This window comes from Microchirus variegatus, assembly GCF_963457635.1.
Source record: "Microchirus variegatus genome assembly, chromosome: 9".
Taxonomy (NCBI): Eukaryota; Metazoa; Chordata; class Actinopteri; order Pleuronectiformes; family Soleidae; genus Microchirus; species Microchirus variegatus.
In genome coordinates, this window is record NC_139810.1 from 21,157,801 (window position 1) to 21,178,803 (window position 21,003).

At 41.3% G+C, this 21,003-nt stretch overlaps 2 protein-coding genes across 4 annotated transcripts; both read left to right on the forward strand.

Moving 5' to 3' along the window:
* The first annotated feature begins 985 nt into the window (after nt 1-985).
* On the forward strand, nt 986-13,430 carry larp4aa (La ribonucleoprotein 4Aa). 2 transcript variants are annotated; one of them, XM_083895198.1, is made up of 17 exons: nt 986-1,497; nt 4,168-4,279; nt 4,594-4,752; nt 5,621-5,705; nt 5,811-5,947; nt 6,033-6,136; nt 6,230-6,340; nt 6,430-6,483; nt 6,584-6,793; nt 7,208-7,311; nt 7,726-7,767; nt 9,345-9,578; nt 9,711-9,765; nt 9,860-10,018; nt 10,114-10,253; nt 10,359-10,575; nt 10,894-13,430. In XM_083895198.1, the coding sequence occupies exons 1-17, from the start codon at nt 1,381-1,383 to the stop codon at nt 11,284-11,286; spliced, it is 2,433 nt and encodes an 810-aa protein (XP_083751324.1). In that variant the 5' UTR covers nt 986-1,380; the 3' UTR covers nt 11,287-13,430. The 2 variants fall into 2 exon arrangements, with proteins under 2 accessions (XP_083751324.1, XP_083751325.1); XM_083895199.1 differs by lacking the exon at nt 7,726-7,767.
* Nucleotides 13,431-15,335: 1,905 nt separating this feature from the next.
* On the forward strand, nt 15,336-20,480 carry asb8 (ankyrin repeat and SOCS box containing 8). Of its 2 annotated transcripts, none has more exons than XM_083894879.1 (4): nt 15,336-15,388; nt 17,179-17,355; nt 17,452-17,556; nt 18,404-20,480. In XM_083894879.1, exons 2-4 carry the CDS (start codon nt 17,227-17,229, stop codon nt 19,037-19,039), a joined length of 870 nt encoding a protein of 289 aa, XP_083751005.1. In that variant the 5' UTR covers nt 15,336-15,388; nt 17,179-17,226; the 3' UTR covers nt 19,040-20,480. The 2 variants fall into 2 exon arrangements, with proteins under 2 accessions (XP_083751005.1, XP_083751006.1); XM_083894880.1 differs by lacking the exon at nt 15,336-15,388 and adding an exon at nt 16,976-17,089.
* The last annotated feature ends 523 nt before the right edge of the window (nt 20,481-21,003 follow it).

Here is a 21,003-nt window from a genome sequence, read left to right on the forward strand (position 1 = left end):
CAAAGTAATATGAAAAACTGAGTACTGCGCAAGACTGATACTGTTGCTTTTGTTCTGTGCAGTTTATTAATATTCTAAATAGATAACACAACATTACAGAATAGAATATGACAAGTATTTAAATGTAAAGGATTTAAGGATTTCCAGACCTACAAATATCTGCCAGAGGGATTAATCTAATTAAGGAATATCTTGTATTTGCACAGTGGCTTTTCGCACTAGTTTCAGAACCTGTCACATTTTTAAACCTCTAGATAAAAAAAAAACAACTCACTACCAATGATCAAAATGCAATTCCCCCCCAGTTTTCCCAACAAAATGCTTTGATACATCTACACACCACAGATTGTTCGCTGGACTTACATCACCAGTTGAACACTACGAATGCAATTCACACATTACATTTGAGATGAACATATCAAATTGCATACCTCAAAATTATAGGTATCTGTTTAATTCCTCTTAAAGCATAGTTTTCTGCTTTTATGTTGTTGACCCCGCTGTAGGAAATACAGTATTTACCTTATGATATTAGAAATCCTACCAGTCTAAAGACACTACCGAAGTAGTTAAACATACTCTTCTTTTCGTATTGATTATGAATGTAGAATTACACTCTCATTGTCAGCATATGTTTTGTATTTGTCTAAACAGTTTTATTGACACATTAGAAGGGCCACACTACAGGCATGTTTGCCATACTACATGTTTGCCATTTCTCTTATGAGTAACAATAAAATTAAATTAAATCCACACGTAGTTAAAAAACAGGAAAACAAAGGTTTGCTTTTTAAAATGTATTTGTGTATTTATTTTGGTTTGTCATATCTTTAAGTTGATATTAAGTCGAAAATAAGTAAACTACAGTAGAAAACCGGAAAAGGAAATGGCTTGTGCAGAGGTCACCGAGAACTCGCGGTGGCAGCCGGGACGTCGGCGGACTGTGTGCCTGCGCTGAGGAGAGGTGCGTGTCCCCAGTGTCCGCTTCGGTCGCCCGGTTAGGAATGCGTCTCACGAAGTCGGAGTGTAGTGAAATATCTAGTGTGAAGCCAGCGGGGACTGTGGTGTAATTAGAGTCATGGTTTGGCTTTGCCTGTGCCACTAGACTGACGGCGTGCAGGTTTGATTCATTGAGCTAGCTGCCGTTAGCTCGCTTCGTTGATTCATATCACGCTAGGTCGATAGCCTCCGTCTATAGCGTAACTGTTAGCCGATTAGCTAGCTCATAGCTAGTTTGCGTGCGCTGCTGGTCGATCCAGTCCGACAGGAGAGCACCAGACTGACTGCTCAACACAGCCGGTGTTCCCCAAAGAGGAGGTGGTGGTGGCAGGCGGGGGGCCGGGAGAAAGCGACGGGGTGGAAGTGAGTCAGGAGCGGCTGATGAGTTCAGACCAGAGCGTGGAGCCGCCGCTGCTGCAGGAGGAGGCTGATCCTGGACCGAAGACCGCTGGGAAGGACGAGGCTCCGCCGGGGAGCGAGGGAGGGTCAAGCGGCATGGTGAGTGAGGCCTTCTTTAGCTACCGAGCTAACGCTAACATGCTAATGACTGCTGCTTAGCACGGTGCACCCCCACTCAAGTACTGGAAGTGATATTTATGAGGCAGCAGCGAAATTAATCCAAAGAAAACAACATTTCACATGTTAACATTGAGTATGTCTTTGACTGTGTGGCTACTAGTGGTCGCTTTCTGATTTAATTGCAACGTTGGGCTATTATTATTATCAAACCATGACACCACTAAGTTGCAGTATTATGGAGGCAGGTGATTTTAGCCCACTGCGGCTCATTTTAGCTAACGCTAGCTTAGCATCTGTGACCAGCAAGCTCATTAAGTAGTCTGCTGAGTAATCATTAGCTCACAAGTTAAGTTATCGCCCAGCTGGTGGAGGACGACTGTGCTGTTTGCGACGGACAACTGACAGGGTTGTTGTCCGCATTTTACGTTTCCGATGCTTCAAATATTGACCGAAGGCTGAACGTTCATTCAGCTTAATGTTATTCTGTAAGCTAGCTCGGTTAGCTAGCCGCTAACCCAGCGCAGTGTGACATGCGTTGCAAATGCCTGGCCTGTGCTGCGCAGCGCAATCAGCTGACATTACTTGGCTCGACACGGCCTGTAACACAGACGCATGGTTTGTAACCATGTGTCAAGTTGCACGACTCATTACTGTTGGTGCCCTTTTGAACGACACCGAGGCCTAACAGTTTTGACACATCCATGCATGTGTGATTGGTGAAGAAGGTAAGAGTCTCGGTCGAGTCGCGACGTTTTGCAACTAGCAGCTGTTCCTGTCAGGCCAAGTGCTTTTAGTGAAAAAAGGGAGTAGATCCACTGCCAGGTGGAGAGCGACAATGTCACAACCCAGAGCTGGTAAATCAGACTGGTACTGGCGTCTCTAAGTTGGTGAACAGCTGTAATTCATTTCTGTCTGATGCATTTAGTTCACATCAAGCCTTATGCCGTGATATGAACGAATGTGATCTATTCCTGGCCACAGACCTTTGCTGGATCAGTATTTCTCCTGGCTGTCACACATTAAGAGTCAGAGCCGATCCTTGAATAATGTTACAAAAATATAAAGATGTTTAAGTCCAAGGTCTACAAATCAAGGGATTAATAATAAATGATACACAAAATTGCTCAATTTCTACATTTATTGAAGAACACTATGTTCTGCATTTTGTATCAGCAGTGTAGAGCGGTAATACCTTTTTAAATAGAAAAAAAAATGTAAAACTGAATTGAAGTTTTTTATTTTGGTTTGATTTCTTGAACAAGAATAGTTATATGCATTTCTCAATCGCTTACAGGACAAGGAATAGGCTGAAGATAGAGGCTTATTTTGCCTACCTAATTGGAAAGTCCTACAATATCAATAATGCTACAAAACCACATTTGAAAAAAACAAATTGGTACCAAATGAAGTACACACAATCATTTTAATTTAGTTGATAATCCCTAATTATTTTTTGCCTTTAAAGCTTCTCCGAAACAATAATATCTCTGAGCTCTTCAACTTAAACAAGTTGATCGGAAAACTAGAAGTTAAAGTTAAAAAGCATTTATCAAGTTTATGAGAACAAATTTAACCAATGATGATTGGGGCAATTGGCCAATGTTATTTTAAAAAGGGCAAAAATCAACCCAGTTAATTGGTCACTAGTTATAATAATAATAATAATAATAATAATAAATACTATCAGCTTCTGTATGGTATTCTTTTTATCCAGTTGTTCACACATGGCATGGGCATTTTTATAATGCCAGGTCTATAATCTTTCTCCTTTTGTGAGGTTAACAGGGTAATGGTCTCTCTCGTTGACAGGGGATCATGAGGCCCCATGTGGGAACATTTCATTGCACTTCTCTGGTTTCCAATTATATGCAATGGAAGCCCAGTGGTATGCAGGTGTTCCCAATGTTAAGCCAGGTGAATTCATTCAGTTATACAAACCTGAAGTAATTAGTGAAATCTGCAGGTGTAGTGATTGTTGGCTGCAACCAGCAAGGCCTCAGTCCTTCACATTAGTCAAAAACATAGTTGAATCTTTGTCTATTGTTTTTATTGAAGTGTTTGCTTCTGTAATGGTGGACAATGTACCAGCACAAAGATGGAATGCATTTAATGTTCATTTGAAAACAAAAGGTAAATTATCTTACTTTCAGTCAGACTCTCAGGACCTGTGTGCTACATGTTTGTGTTTGTTTAATGTGTTTGCCTCATTTGTTGATCTAAATGGTTTGTTTTTCCTAATTATGTGGCTAGATTAGAAATACTGAAACGATTTGTTTAAATTCCAATTTGTTTACCATAATTGCATAATGTTAATCTGCCCCAATGCTTCTATGCTTTAGCAACTCACTGTTTTAGCTTTAGCTTACTGTGTAAGTGAATGGTTGCTTGGGGATTTCATCTGTTTGGTTAATTTTAAAGAAATCGGTGCAATTGTAATCATAATGCGTTGTGTTTAAATGAGATTAGGCATATATAAATATATGGTACTGGGATTACTTTCTGTTCAGTTTAAATGAACTGTCAAGTTGCAGCAGTCTGATCTGCACAATCACATGTTTTTAAATGTTTGAACTAAAATACATACAAATCTTTGCTCTCAGTGTCAATATGCATTGCCAGTCTCCTTATCCTGTTGTTTGTGCTTTGAAGGTCACATCTAAGGGTGCCGGTTTGAACCCAAATGCCAAGGTGTGGCAGGAGATGCCTGTGGCTTCCAGTGAGGCTCTAACCCACAGCCCTCATTGGCCCAACACAGAGATGAGTGAGTGTGAGATGCACTGCCATCACCTCAATTAAATATCCATTAGGAAAGCAATTATGATGGTTACTACTTAGAGGTCTGTAATTATGGACAGAAAATTGTCACGTATATTCATATAATACTCTGTGTTAAGAAAAGGGAAAAGTTCTTTATAAATATTTTATCATTATAGATAATGTCAGTCACAATATGCCATAACAATTACACTCTCACATTTAACATCACATCTGTAAACCTTTGATAGTTATCTGTGCACCCAAAATTCATCTATGTGCTGTTGGTTCTGAAGAAAAAAATGTCCACCTTGTTCTCAGGTTATTCTGAGCCTTCGTCTGCTGGGTGCAAGCAGTACACTGTAGGATTCACGGCCCTGGATGACAGCAGCTCCACAGCAACAGCTGAGATAGCAGTCAATGGAATGGACCCTCCAGAGTTAGACTTTTCCCCCACTGAGTCCACCACGGGGACGCCAGGTCAGTCACATCACATCACATGCAATCATGTCCAAATACAAACTGGCTGCTATCAAGCAATATTTGGCTTTTCATTCATTGTATTCCCTTTTGTGTACTCTAAGTTACTGTACATACTCTAAGGTTTACATTTTTTATAAAACTTCACATGCATTCTGTTTACTATTTTTTTTCTTGGTATCTGACTAAATGTAGCTTAGCTTATGTAAGACAAACTACTACTACATTTATTAAACCAATTCCTCCGGGTTCTTTTGGCTATATTTTTTATGTTGCATTGTCCCCACAGACTGTGTAGATAATGTAAGTTGTACCATCACAATGATAACGTTGCTATTATCCGCTGTTTAAATTGTAAGAAATTCTCAACTCAACACTGATGTTGCCAAAGCTTTGAGAATTTGCAATTTCTTACTATCAGAGTTCGAGAGCTCTGGAATGACTTTCTGTGCTTACCTATGTGGGTCATACAGCAAAAAACTGTTTTCATTGCCAAACACATCAGTCTGTCAGTTTTCATATTTACCGATTCAGTATAGTGCTTATCAGTGGTTTGAGTCTCTATTTGAATTAAATGAAAATGTGCAGACTGCTGGCTGTGTCCCATGTTTTAACGTAAATGTAGCACCTATAGAAATAGTACGTGCATTGGCTAACCTGTACAGTTATCCATTACATTTACATTCACACATTATGTGAAAGACTTGGGGAGGCTACCTTGAACTGTTTTTGACACATCCAGGCGAGTGTGGAGTCTCAAAAATAGGACTTGGTTGCATCCTTCTGTAGACATCTTGAATTATCCTACAGTGATTATAACTTTCCTTTTCTTACCATTGATTTTTTTTTATTATTTTTTTCCTCTTAGGGGATTCCAAAGTGGATGAACAGTTACTCTCCTCTGAGAATCTACGAGAGTCTCTGAAGAAAGAGCTGGAGTTTTATTTCTCAAGGTAAGCACTCATAATACCCTTCATGTAGTAAGATTTGTAAAATGTACCCGTTATTACCATGTCAAAAGACTAATCTACATGGATTTTTTTTTCTTCAATTTGCAGAGAAAATCTCTCTAAGGATTTGTACCTGATGTCCCAGATGGACAGTGACCAGTTTGTCCCCATTTGGACCATAGCCAGCATGGAGGGCATTAAGGTCCTCACCACTGACATGGACCTCATCCTGGATGTTTTGAGATGTAAGTCAAAGTTTTAAAATGGTGCATGTTAAACAGTTATTAGCGGGGTGTCCTTATTTAAACACTTAAACGGAATTCCCCTCAGCCTCTCCCATGGTTCAAGTGGACGAGAAAGGGGAGAAAGTGCGTCCAAATCACAAGCGATGTATCATCATCCTGAGGGAAGTCCCTGAAACCACACCTGTGGAGGTAAAGACAGCTTGGCAATACAAACTGCGTATTTAATGATCACGTTGTTCATGTTTAACACCAGTATGAAACCTTCTTTAATGTAATTCACAGGAAGTGGAGTCCCTGTTCAAAAATGACAACTGTCCGAAGGTGATAAGTGTTGAGTTTGCACACAACAACAACTGGTACATCACATTCCAATCGGACACGGATGCTCAGCAGGTACCTGATTGTCTCATCCCAATGTCTCGGGTGTGGAGATGGAAATGTTGCACCTTGAATTCTCATGATTTGCTCCTGTGCTCACATAGGCATACAAGTATTTGAGAGAGGAAGTAAAAACATTTCAGGGAAAACCCATCATGGTGAGTCAAAAACTCCTCAACTGCCTTTTGTTATTTTGGATAGGCCTGCTGTGAAGTTTATTTTCATTTTAAACGTTTGTCTTTTTTTAACTGCTGACAGGCCAGGATAAAGGCCATCAACACATTCTTTGCAAAGAATGGCTACCGTAGCATGGACAGCAGCCTGTATGCTCAGCAGTCCCAGAGCCAGTCCCAGTACAGCTCTCCACTCTACATGCAGCATGTCTACCCTCAGCAGCAGTACCCAGTCTATGGCATTGTACCTCCCACCTGGACGCCTTCTCCCACACCCTATTTTGAAACGCCTCTGGTGAGAAAAACACACAGCTACATAAGCTATGCTCTGTAATCCACATATCCTCACTTCCTGTCTGCCACATATTGTGTCTACAGTTGTTTTTGGAGTCTCGCCTCACTTGGGGGGGAAAAACAGCCTGCTTAATAACTTATGAGTCATCACCGCCTAGTTTTGTTTGTGATGTCTGTAGAGAAATGCATGAGTGAATTCAAATGAGTCCTCCTTTTTTTGCAATTTCAATAGTCTAACATAAACACTAGTTTGGGATTCAGTCAGTCAGAATATTGTTTTGTTTTTTTAATCGTCTACTGCAACAATATGAAGCAAACACTATTATACTTGGGTCCCTGTGATAGCTAGTAAATAAATAACTGCACGTGTCGTATGAAACATGATTTGTTAATGGTCTTTTTTTTTCTTGGGCAGGCACCGTTTCCCAACAGTGGCTTTGTGAATGGATTTGGCTCCACGGGACACTACAAAACTGGCTCCAGTTCTCTTAACATCACTCGCCAATTCAACAGAAGTCGGTAAGGACTTGTTTTGCCTACATACCAGCCGTGGCTAGAGGCATTATTGTTCTGGGTTGCTTGTCTGTCTGTCTTTAGGGAATTACTTCACATTTGGGATTAGTGTTGACAGGCTTGAACAAAATTTAAGTGACACAGTCAAGGTCACTGTGACATCACCAACATGTCTTTGCGTTTAATTCAAATGCTACACTAATAAAGACAACATAATAACCTATCTGATGGTTGGTGGAAGCATACAACTGTGGGGTGGAAAGCTGATCGTGATTTAAATTTAAGTCCTGCCGTTTGCATTATACTTACTGAAATTGGAATGTTTTACTACTTGTTTCCTTGTGTGAATGACGTTAAACCGTGAACGCTTCCCCGTCTGGGGAACTGTTCCTTACTCCCTGTTTCTTACTGTCCCCACAGTGTCCCCCTCTATTCAAGAAAGAATGTAATAAATGCCTTCAGGTACCTGATGTTATTTTGTGCAATGAGCTTCACCGCAACCCTCATCTCTTACCACACTGCAGCAGCAATTGACTAAATCCATAATGAGGCCCGTGCTCTCCTGCCAGTCAGACTTTAAAAAGAAAAACAACAAATTTGTCATCACTGTGATAAATGTTTGTTGCCAGGTAGCAGACCTCCTGGATTTGTCATGTCATTTGATAAATGTAGGCATGCCTACGAAATGACAATTTGCTTTTTTTTCAGTTATTGTCATCTTACTCGCAATAATCCTCTTTCCATTTGCATTATTGCATGTTACAATTTTCCTCCCATCAGTTTTTATTTGTCCATTTACTTACCCCTGACTGCTGCTCTCCATATGCTACATTGACAAAATGTGCTGGTAGTTTGAAGCGGACTCTGGGTCAGTCGTATGCTGTGAATTGTTCACACGGAGATGACAACTGCAAATTTGTTTGGTGAAAAAGCAGCTTCAGTGACGTGGCTCACTGTGCTCCCAAGTCGGACCTGATGATGATATCATGATGCGCATAGAGGGAAATCTGGGAGTGAGTAACTGGCTTTGGTTCTCTCTCTCTCTACCTCCCTCTCTCTCATCCTCCTTTCACTTTACTCTACCCTTGCTATCCAAAGTAAAGTGCTTCACTCCCATCCCAATGAGCGTTCAGATTATGAGATCTGAGGGTCAAACACTTGAGGATCAATCCATGTGAATCACATTAAGTTCTTGAAAAAAAAATCCTTGGAATTCATTACACTATTGGCCCGTCTAGGTTATACATGGGTGTAGTCGGCACTGTGCAATGATTTAATGATTGGTTGTGTAGATGACAAAACGTACCGTCTGTTGATGCCAAAGTCTTCACTGCTTCAATCAATCATGAGCGCACACATGTAGTTCTGCATGCTTACATTTACCCCAAGGAACGGCATGCCGTCTCATTCCTTCAGCAAAGCTGTCCATTGATGCCACCAGTGTTTCCTTTAAACTGAAAAATCAGGTTCAGTCTGCATTATGAAAACTTCATTGTGACCCTATAATCACTGTGGTAAAAGTATAGTTTTCTGTTTGTAAACAAACCCTACAGTGGTTACACACATTTTGGATTTGTGCAACTTTAGTGGCTGCTAACCAGTTTCCAAAGAATTACAGATAACGGTGTTCACACTTATGTTTATGTATTATTGGGTAGTCATCTAAAATTAAATGATAATGTTCATAAATCATTTTCAGCATGTGTAGATATTGTTGTGGAGAGGTACTGAGTCTAGCCCTTTAACCAGTTTGTGGTTGAACTGCATTGTTACACTGATGCATGTTTCTGTTCTTTTATCAACAAGGACACCCCTACGTAACAAATGTTTAAATTTGCAACACCATAATTCTCATCTCTGTCTATAATTAAATTACAATGCATTTTTATAGTACTTAACATAACACCCCATGACATTTTGGTCTGCATATCAAAATTAGATTTACATGGAAAAAGGCTGTTCTGAAAACACTGGTTGCTGATGTTTTTTTATTATTGTTATTATGGTCTTCCTCACCTTCACCTTTTCTGCTGCAACAGAAACCACGTGAAGCCCCAGGTGAGGACAAGTGAAGTGACCGCGGCGTCCATTACTCCTGTCCCCCTGGAAAGTCTGACTGGACTGCGCAGCCCGCAGCCTCCTGCTCCAGTAGCTGCTGCCGCCACCACTAACCCAGTCCAGACTGTCTCTGACCTGAGCATGGCCTTCTCTCACCTCTCCTCCTCCTCCTCTTTGGACCCCAGTGATGACAATGGCATGTCAGGGCGTGGAAGGTAAACCTGTCGCCTTGTTTCAGTTTACTGCTTTCTGTTTGCCTATTGTAATGGCTGCTGCTGCTGCTCTTCGTTTGCATTTTGCTGACTGACCTTTGACTGATGTTTCAATGATTTTAATCATCCTTTCAGAAGAAACACAACCTACAGAGGAACACGCAGGAGGCGAGAAGATGAGCGGATTACGGTACATTGCCTTTTCCCTTTTGACGTTAAACCAAAAAAAAAGAGAACATTTTGTGATCTTTTTGTTTGCCTGTATTTCCAATTTCCTTTAACAGAGGCCTGTGCCGCTAGCAGAGGTCAAGGTTTCTCCACCCAAATTCGACTTGGCTGCCACCAATTTCCCACCTCTTCCTGGTTGCGTGGTCAGTACACAGGGAGAGCCAGTGCTAGAAAATCGGATGTCAGATGTTGTACGTGGTTTGTACAGGGACAAGGTGAGAAAGCACTGCAGGCTGAACTGCAATTAAATGATTCTTCAGAGGAAAACTTCAAAACACATGTAACATGCATGCTGTATTTCTTTTAATAGACCGAACAAGCCAATAAAGAAGCCACTGTGAGTACAGGATCAGGCCAAGCCTCGGCCACAGAGATATCTGTGGCAGTCTCGGGTCCTGCCCTGCCAGCAGCTAAATCTGCTCCTCAACCACTTGGACCCTCTGCCCCTGGGTACAACCTTTTCAATAGCTTGAATATATTTCAGGGTCATTTTGACGTTAACGTCACTGTTGAATGTAAAATAGTAACTTGAATGTGTGGAATTTTTTCTGCCAGTGCTCGTCAGGAGAAGAGGGCTGAACGGGGAGAGATCGCAGTACCAAAAGCAACCCCATGCACACCTGTTCAGACTACTGTCAACCCCTCCTCCACCACCACCTCCTCCTCTTCTTCCACACAGCCTGCACCTGGCTCCAGGCCCTCTGCTGCCTCCACGCCAGCGACCCCCAGCATGCCGGCTCCTGCTGCAGCCACCGTTCCAACTCCTGCACAGGTGAGGGTCTGGATCATTTGCTTATGCATGGTCGTTTTCCTGATGATGAGATCTTTTGCGCATAGAGGGAAGTGGGGTAGTGGACTGACTGGACCTTGGTTATCTCCTCCTCCTCTTTCACTCTCCTTCATTGTTTCTGTCTCTTCTCCCCCTTCTCTGTTCTCTCATACCATACGTCCAGAATGTTCACTCCCCAGCCCAATGAGCGTTAAGATTATGAGATCTGAAGGATTTTCACAAGACAAATGTTGAAAATGAATGTCCTAATGGGATTGTGTGCAACATGTAAACTGTGGTCATTTTCCTGTCTTGGTTCAGGAGCCACGTAAGCTCAGTTACGCAGAGGTGTGCCAGCGGCCACCCAAGGACCCTCCCCCTGCAGCCCCTGCCCCAGCACTCTCCGGTACTGTATCGGGCCAGCCTTTGCGTGAGTTGCGTGTGAACAAGTCTGAGGAACCGGGCTCCAGCGGTGGTCCTGGTGACAAACAAGAGAAAGGCCATGACAGGGAGGCGGGATGGGAATGCAAGGAGAGTCGGCCACCACGTGAACGTGACTCTCAAAGCTACTACCGCAGCAACGGCCCCAGAGGCACGGGGGGGCTCAAGTTTCGGGACCAGAGACGCCCACCGCCGGCCCGACGCAACTCCCCCCAGGGAGGCTACAGGCATACTGGCAAAGAGCAGAATATCCCACCAGTATCGCCAAAGTAAAAACTTGAGATGAATAGAAAAAAGATGTATGAATATATACATGGATATATATAATTATATAAAAATTAATAACATAAAAGCAACAACATTATGGTAGCCACCTTCCCCCCTCCCCTTCCTGGAACTTGAGAAAGAAATGACAATAAGACCAGGACATCCAGGACTTGTGAGCAAAATGATTCATGAAGGACTTTGATGAGTGATTTTGAAAAGAAAACAAATCTTGGCCTCCAGCATTATGCTTAGCAGAATTTTAAGTGCGATTCATATGGAGGTCATTTCATTTATGCTCTGCTAGGGAAAGGTGGGATGCTGGGCTATGTAAAAGGCCCTCTACCTTATTTGATTTTAAAGAATAGATGTTGGTCTGCAAGAACAATATGCACTAAGAAGAAAATAACATGCATATTTGTCATGTACATATACAAAGATATCACTAACACGCAATGAGAAGTCCATTTTTTTTTGTGTGTGTTTAGAGTTGCAAGTATGACTGAAGGTTTGACTGATGTCTGTGTATGCATTGATTGTTTAACAAAATGGAATTGAAGTGCTACGGTGTGCTGTTGCACTGATGAAATGAAATGGATGATTTTTGATTTTTACATCAGAGATTAGGAATCATTGTCCTGAAACTGGACAGTGTGGACTTCAAATGTATATTAATGAAATGTGTTCTAAAGTGGTATTTTGATCTGGTTCATTCAGCTGTAAGTCGGATATCGGAAACGTTGATGTACGCCGCAGTCAGATGTGTGGTTTTGTTTGAAGCCGAAATCCACTTTGGGGTTCTCACTGGCCTGTTAGCCACAGTGAATCTGTTAGCCTGGTCCAAAGTTGTTTTTTTTTTATGTTAAGTTTTATCTTTGCTATCTATCTGAAATGTTTTGGGTGTACCCACTCCAATTGATTGAAATTATTGTCATGTTGATAATCAGTCAGATTCTCTGTTTACATGTTTGTTTGGGTAGTAGGGTGACGTATTTCACGAGAAGAAATGATTAGGTTAATGGTAAGATTTGACTGTTGATTGCGCCTGATGGTTTAGGTGAGGATTGGCTTTTCTACATCATCACAGGATATCCAGGTTAATCTTATATCTGTGAAATGTTCTTAACAATGGCATAGTGTCAAAAAATAGACTTGAGGATTGCTATTAGCTAAGAATGTTTGCTACATGATTTGGCAGCCGAGTGGGTATAAAGAGGATTGGATTTATTTTCACGTGCTATGTGCCAGCTGCCTATGATCGTAGTGTGCTAGGGTAAAGTTTTGACTTGTATTCACAAGGTCTGCTAAATAATAATAGGCTTGGGGAAGTGTTTGGCCCAGTGAAACTGGATTCTGAAGAAGCTATAGAGGTGTAGTTGCCTATGCTATATTGTAATAACCCGTCACTAGCAGCTGTGTGTGGGAGAATGTAATTGTTCTAGCTCTAATTTACAGAGGGAGGCTTTTGACAGCAGCTATCCACCTGATTGTTTTGTGCTCTTAGGGTGAGTTTGCCGTTTTGTGTTTTTTTTCTTTCTTTTTTCTTTTTTTTCTTTTTTAACTTTAAAAAAACAAACAAAAAAAACAGGTTGACTTAGAATTTGAAGTTTTACTCACTGTATGTATTTGCTTTTTAAATTTATTTATTTTAATTCTGATGCGCAAAGCTTTTCTCCCAATCTTGGTAGGCTGGATTCCCCAAAGTTGTGTGAAATCGCATTGGCAAAATAAAATCACGCATATGACATTTATCTACTGTTCGAGATGTCAGCTGAGAGAAAATACTTGATGCATTGACTTTGGGATTAGTAACACAGTAAACGAGTAACCAATCACTAGGGCTGTTATTTCTTTTTCATTTTTTGAGTTTGAGCAGCTAGTGGTTTAGGATAATTAAATAAATGCACTAACTCGTTTTTAAAAAAAACAAAAAACTTATGAGTAAGGTGAAATTATTTTTGAGGCATATGGTTGATGTTGACAGGCTTGCAAATACCCTGAGGAAATGCTTCCACCCCCTCCATATGTTTGGGTTATTTTGTTAATTTGGGTTGGGGGTGGCAAAGGAAATATAGTAATGGATCAACCAAGTGTTTGAGACACAATCCTAGAACTGTATGAAATGTCACCAAAAATAAATTATTTTGATTTGGCTTTCTGGTGTCAAATTCCTTTCTGCTATATTGTTTTGTCTATATGACATTCTTTCAACTGTGAATGGGTTTATTGATCAGGTTGGGCTCAAAGTGGAACATCTCTGCTCTTATGACGCTGCCTTTTTTTTCCCCCTGCATCTGTTAGTGAAATGTGTTTCCAGGACATACAAAGTATGAAGTGTACAATTTGAGGCCAGTGATAGAGGAAAGGAGACGGGAATCAAATTTGGCAGAGCCACTTGGGTTTGTCCTGGTGGGATCTGACACTTGAATGCAAAGTGTAATTATTTTCATCACAATCACACATTTTGTTCCATGAAATATTAAGGAATGGGTCATTTTAGAAGTCTTCCGATTGTTTTATTTTCCTCACCTATTCGGCAAACGCTAAACTATAATTCGACAGTTGATTATCACGTATTAATCTACTGTGGGTCATTTGTCAAACAATTTGTTCATTTGGTTCTCAAAAATGTGTGATTTGCTACTTCTATGTTAATCCTCAAAGTCCAGTTTATATAGTTTGAGAACCCAACCAAGTGTTTTCTTTTTTAAGATCTGTCTTTTCTGACAGTGAGTTGACTAAATTATTAATTTGAAAAATAATAAACAAGCTGATCATAAAATCATGTGCATCTATTGTCAAACATTCACTGTAAAACTGACTGCAATTATGTTTTTTGTTTGTTTTTTAATTGGTCGGTTGTTTGCAAATGACATTCTTCATTGGTTCTTAAACTGAAAATAAATGTTGAAAAGGCATTCGATGTTTCCTTTATTTAATGTAAGTTAATGTGAGCTCTCCCACGGTTGGTGTAGTCGCTCTCTTGTCTTTGCAGCAAGAAGACCCGGGTTGTAAAAAGGGCCTTTCTGCATGGAGTTCGCATATTCTCCCCGTGTGGGTGGGTTTTCTCCAGGTTCTACTGTTTCCTCCCAAAGTCCAAAAACATGCAGATTTTGCGATTAGGCCAATTGGACAGTAGGAGTGAATGTGACCTGCCCAGGGTAGAGGATAAAGTGGTAGAAGATGGATGGATCGAGGCAGTACGACAGGGGTTCTCAAAGTTTTTATACCTGAGGGCCAATTTAGGAACCCAACATTGGCCGCCAAAGGAAAAAAAAACTTTAAATAAATCCCATTTGTAATAATTTTAATGACCATATTACAGTTCTACAGTTTACACTTATTGGTCTGTGTCCAGTAATGTCCAATAAACATTTAACAAGCTTAGCAGCTCCTGGATTAAAACTATCAACTGTTATTCATTGCGGGTCACCAGAAATGTTATTTTAATTTAGGCCTTTACATTACTCCAGTAAAGCACATGAATTGTGTTTAACTGATGAAACAGGGGCTCCTAGTAAGACATAGCTAAGGGGATATGGTTTTGGTTCTGCTGTCTATATGAATGGAAGACTAGTATGCAGTGACCTAAAAAGAGTAGCTGCACAATTGTGCTACCCCTGCCTGTCAAGTAACTAGATAACTCTGTTTAAATGTGAGGAATGAAACCCTGGGGATATACTGACAATATGTTACTCAATATTTTTAATGCAAAATGGTCTGCAGGGCTCAGATGTGGTCTCCAGTCTCTGCTGGGCCTCAGGTCAGGTTCTCACATGGACATGAGCTGAAGGCATTCCTGGTATGTGGGTGGGTGGAAGCCTGCGCTGCTTCCATAACGTGTCTATATAGGGAAAGACACTTCACTCGACTCAGACAGTCCGCGTCACACACGGTCAATATCCACACCGATTAAACACACGAAGTCACGACAGATTGTCCACGGCTGACGGTCGCGTTTAAATACAGAGAAACGGGGTCTCGCGGAGGAGAAGGAGGAGGAGGAGGAGGAGGAGGGCGTGGCCGGAATTATGACGCCCTGTGTTTATGTCAAGCCGAGAAACAAGCCGTCAATACCACCGTCAGACCTTCAAACCGTGGACAAAAAACGGTATGTTACCGCACCAACACCGGACATTCATAACTGGCGGGTGTGCGGTGCATTTCAAAGAGTCTGGAAAGCAATGTCCTTTGATTTATTTACGCCACAACAAGTCTCGATTGGCCCTTGTATCTCAATGCTAACGTTAGCTCGCTAGCTAGCTAATTTGGTGCTAGCAGCTAGTTTTCAACGTAACCGAGCGTGTTTTATTTGTTTTTTTTTTACAGTAACGACAATGTCCTAAAGCATTCGCCTAGTGTTGAACATATATTACTGTTGCTGACTGTTTTCTTCTTTCTTCTAAGGTCAGGGTATTTTTTTGTTTTGTTTAACGTTCTGCGAGTTTCTGTTGCTTTTTATTGGGGATATTAGCTAAGCGGCAACATTAACTACAATAAAGACGTGCACTATTGTGGATATAACTAGTGCATCCCGGGCTTGAACCGTCTCTGCAACAATATGGCACATTGCCTTGCGTATCTTCTCCCACAACTGCCTGCAGACGTGCGAACGTGGCTTGTTTTGCGAGGTGTCTGTCGTATATAAATACCACACTGGTGCCCGAAGTAAGCCACCTGCCGAGTTTGTTGAAGCCTGTTAAGCGAAACATTGAATAGTTTTGCGATTGACGGACAGAGAGACAGACGTTACTTGGAGGTAGGAGTAGGGGCAACCTCCTCTTTTTCAGACATCTTGTGTTTAGTCTCGCCAGCTGAGCATCTCGTGCTTCAGCTGACTCGGCATCACGTGCATGACACATTTCCTTGTGTATCCTCTCTCTATTGGGACAACTGTCAATCCTGCCTGTTTCTAAATTTTGTCACACTGCCTTGTTCTTAAACCGATCACACTGTTTATGGTGTAACCGTAATCTTAAATAAAAAAAAGGGCAGAAGAATTGTAAGTACATGAGCACTTGTAGATGTTAATATGATGGTTTTACTATTTTCAAGAAATTTAAAGATAATTTGGAAGCTTATGTAAACACTGTCCAATCATCTCTCAGTTTCTCTATTTGTTGAAGGAACGTCTATGTGTGTGTGTGTGTGTGTCCTCCTGTGTCTTGGGTAGTTTGACAGGTATCCTAATCATCAAAGGACTCTCTCCTTTGATGATTTCATGTAACTTAATCACAGGTGTTCACAAGCCTGTTTGTGTGCATGGACGCACCTGTTATTAATGTCAGAGTGGAGACTGACTATGTTCATACCTGGTATTAACATCTGATCCGAAATACAAGTCTGAAAGCTCCCAATCTGTCCTGAATGTGTCTTCAGGTCTGATCACTAAAACATGAGCATGCATGAGCCTGATCCATCCTTAAGATGGATTCAAGATCACTTTCTCAGCAGAAGTCCTCTAACCTGACACTGACACAATATTAATGCTGCGTGTCATATGAGTTATTTGTGTAATGCTAAAACTTATTTCATGTCATAACTGCGTGTGTAGAGTTTTCGTCATTCAGGTCCTCATCTCTCTTTCTCTTGCTCTCTGTCCCTCACCGAAGGCACACACACACACACACAAACACACCAACATCTGTACAGTCAGATTCGTTAAAAAATGCATTTCGTTCTCAGGGACAGACGAGACGTCTGTGCATGTTTCAAGCGGAGACACCAGATCCCGTAATATGTGGTCACAGGAAACCCATCCAGGATGCATATTAATGCCAGCTGTGAACAGTCTTGCTAATGTTAATACCAGGTCTGACCGGGGCTATTTACTGAATGATTGGGCTTGGCAGCGACAGTCGGCACTGTTGTAAAATCCACTTTCTTGAAAATGTGTTTCAGTGCAACGCAGTGTCACCCCTGCCTAGGTGCCATGGTCCTCTGTTACACATGAGCTCTACGATGTGGTACATCATGCAAAGCATTCAAAGTAAATATTCCTTGTCCGAGAGGCTCATCCGCACCATCGCAGCCATCCGCTCATTCCCACACGACAATGTGGAGGATCTCATTCGAAAGGTATACACCTGGACATATTTAACTTGATGTTAAAGAAATAATATGTCCTAGTGTCATTGAATATACTGACATCATTATCACCTGTATACACCCAAGGGAGCTGATGTGAATCGGATGCATGGCACACTTAAGCCCCTGCACTGTGCATGCATGGTCGCAGATGCCGACTGTGTGGAGCTGCTTCTGGAGAAGGGGGCAGAGGTATGTAATAAATGACTACTTCTACATAGTTGCTAACCTGCCACATTCCACATATCCATTAATTAAAATAGTTCAGTACTTTCTGCATGACCGGAGCACAGACTGAACTAAAGTATGGCAGAAGGGGTTGTGATTCGGCTCACAGTTGCTGGCTTTCGGCAGTGCTGTTACTAAATATACAAGGCTCCTTGGTTAAACATTGAGATTTTAGAAATTTACTTGCTAAATGTTGGAGATTAGCGAGTGTTTTCTGGAATTTTAAGTTTGTAACTGTCTATAGTTCGGCATTGTACAGTGTGATTCCTGTGTCGGACATCAGGCTCAGTGACAACACTCGCTGCCAATTAGTGGCCGGCTGTCAGAGCAGGTACTATCCTCGAGTATAGTGGAAAAGCGCCATTATCCCTAGATTATCTACACTTTTGTTTTTGACAAAGATGTTGTATGTTTGAAGAGCTTTTTATGTGTGGGCTGGAGCCATGCTGTGCTGTCGAGAGATAAAACCAGTGATTACCAGAAAGCTAGGAAGACTGTATTCATTTATGTTACTGGGGATGTTTGATACTTATAGCTCGAAGGGATTTTATGATATGTGCTTTGTAGTTACCAGGTGAACACACGGTAATCAAAACTGCCTTTGTAAGGTTAGAAGTTGTTATTAGAAGTTACATTATTTATGGTCCTTTTACATATAAGTGAGTCCTGATTTAAAAGATATTTTGTCGCTATTTCTGCAGATAATTATTGTAATTATGACGTAAATGGAATGGAAATTCAACCAAGACCTGCAATCTTAATAGAACATATCTTAACATATTAACATTAACATATTTACTTTATTTATTAGGTGAATGCTTTGGATGGATACAACCGCACAGCATTGCACTATGCAGCAGAGAAGGATGAGAGCTGTGTGGAGCTACTGTTGGAGTACGGGGCCCTGCCAAATGCCCTGGATGGCAACAAGGACACTCCCCTTCACTGGGCCGCCTTCAAGGATAACCCAGAGTGTGTGCGAGCCTTGCTTGAGAGCGGGGCCTGTCCCAATGTCCAGGACTACAACAATGACACTCCTTTGAGCTGGGCAGCAATGAAAGGCAACCTAGAAAGCGTCAAAGTGCTTTTAGACTATGGAGCATTGGTCCACGTGACTAACCTGAAGGGCCAGACCCCTATATCCCGATTGGTGGCCCTCTTGGCCAGGGGTCTGGGCACTGAACAGGAGGAGGAGTGCCTTGATCTGCTTTGCCGGGCAGCGGGGCGGTTTGAAATCCGACGGGCTGACGGCACCCTTCCCAGGGAGCTGAGCAAAGATCCACAGCTGCTGGCGAGGCTGACCAACATGGTGGCTCAGGCTCCTACACTGCGCTCTCTGGCACGCTGCGCTGTCCGGCAGAGTCTCGGAGTGCAGTTCCTCCCGACTGCTGTAAAAGAGCTTCCTTTACCAGAGACAATCAAAGACTATCTTCTGCTGAGGGACTGAGGTGAAACCACTGGCTGATCATTATAGACGACTCATCACACATTTATTGACAAGGAAGTGTCTTTATTTAATTATATGCAGTGGCTGTCGTTTAACAAATTATTTTTTAATTTGAATTATCTAGTGCACAACATCTAAATGAGCTATTGTTTAATCATGTTCGGCTGTGTTAGCACACCTCAAACCATTCATTCTCGGCACGTTGTTGTGTATCTCATGTCCTGTTAAAAGAAAGTCTTGGTACAAGAAAATGTTGGCAACCTGCTTTGTATGCAGTGCAGAAACATCAGGCTAATTCCTGTAATGATAGGCCTCATGTCGGGCTTGACATACATGAAGCTAAGTGTGTCCCATCACCCACCCTTTTTCAAAATGTTCTTCCAGAGCATCTTTGGAGTTTTTAGTGGGTCTATTTATTTTTTTTGTGTCCACAAGTATTGAATATTAACTTTTATAGCTTAAATATGAATAAAGAAATAATTAAATTAAAGAGTGTTTTGTCACAGAGGATAATGTAAATCTTGATTTTGGTGGTAAAATGTGGATGTAAGAATATGTTTACTTTTAACAAGTCTTGTTTATGTAAATGAGGGCTAAAGTCTAATAATGCTGGCTGTCCAGTGTCTCAGAGTTGTTTGGTTCATGGTACTCTGTGACGTGTCAATGAACTCATAGTAAAACCAGGGGGGCAAATAATATAATTTGACCAGATATGAAAATATCACTTTAATTTATCATAGAGAAGCCAACTGTCAATATCACTCCTAAAATTCACACTAATGATTTATGGTTTGACAGGTGCCATGATTTTCTGCCAGAAGTTTACAGATGTCGCCTCAAAACAGTGTGTCATGCTTTAGTGTCTGTTTTCCTTTAAATGGGAACATCGTTTAAAATAAATGTTCCATTGAAGACCTGAAAGTAGGGAGACTGTGTCTACTTTTTAAGTACAGTCTATGGCAGAAGCAGAAAAAAGTCCCAGAATGTGGTTGTTAGATTGAGATTGATTTTACAGAATGTGCCAGGCACACTTCTCCTTCCTGATAGTTTACTGAAAATGCTAATTTTTGATAAAAGTCAGGCACAAGTGTCGTATGTGATTTTCTGTTTATTTTGGGCTCTGTTTTAATAAAGGGTGCTGTTGCGTTTCTCTTCTGTTTCCAGTCTTGTAGATGTTTGGGTTTTCAAGGGTGCTTACAGGTCCAACATTTTGCAGCATTATGTTTAAAAGTTATTTTTAAAATGAAATGTTTCAATGTTCTAACCATGAATTAGCATGATTAAGTTGTTTTGTCCATGTTATACTAAGTATCTTTGCTTGATTTAGTTTTGATTGTTCTGCACATGTATAAGAATGAATCCCTTAGATGTGTTGTGTACACCTGCTAATGTGCTTTTGTTTCTTTGTCGATGTAATGAAAGTAAATGCCTTTATATTCCATTAATTTTTCCTTCTCATTATTTATTTAAAAGGTTATCACCCTGAGTTGTTTAAACAGAAAATATGTTATTGTAATTTAGTGTTATTACTCAGTGGTTAGCAGAGCACTCTTGCCTTTTGCAGCCCGGTCAGAAAAAGTGCCTTTCTGCATGGAGTTTGCACGTTCTCCCCGTGTGTGCGTGGGTTTTTTCTGGGTCCACAGTCCAAAAACATGCAGATTTGGGGATTCTGTAAATTGGATACTAAATTGACTGTAGGTGTGAATGTGAGAGTGGATGGTTGTCGCTATGTGATGAACTGGAGATCTGTCGTAAGTGTACCTTCTCCTTTCGCCCCATGTCAGCTGGGATTGGCACCAGCCGCCCCCACAACCCTGATGTGGGGGATGAAGTGGGAGAAGGTGAGTGAGTCATAATGAGCTGTTCTCCGCCAGACGTTTTGACTGATCAGTATAGTACAGTACAGAAAACACAGGTGTTACAGTGACTCAGTGACAGTGAGGTAATAGTACAATAAAACTGAT

Bases quoted from the DNA above. Each gene is read 5' to 3' on its own strand.
- larp4aa (XM_083895198.1), top strand. From the start codon at position 1,381: ATGAGTTCAGACCAGAGCGTGGAGCCGCCGCTGCTGCAGGAGGAGGCT. The intron at 6,341-6,429 runs GTACCTGATTGT...GTGCTCACATAG, and splicing joins CGGACACGGATGCTCAGCAG to GCATACAAGTATTTGAGAGA. The intron at 6,484-6,583 runs GTGAGTCAAAAA...AACTGCTGACAG, and splicing joins TTCAGGGAAAACCCATCATG to GCCAGGATAAAGGCCATCAA.
- asb8 (XM_083894879.1), top strand. From the start codon at position 17,227: ATGAGCTCTACGATGTGGTACATCATGCAAAGCATTCAAAGTAAATAT. The intron at 17,356-17,451 runs GTATACACCTGG...TATACACCCAAG, and splicing joins TGGAGGATCTCATTCGAAAG to GGAGCTGATGTGAATCGGAT. The intron at 17,557-18,403 runs GTATGTAATAAA...TTTATTTATTAG, and splicing joins TTCTGGAGAAGGGGGCAGAG to GTGAATGCTTTGGATGGATA.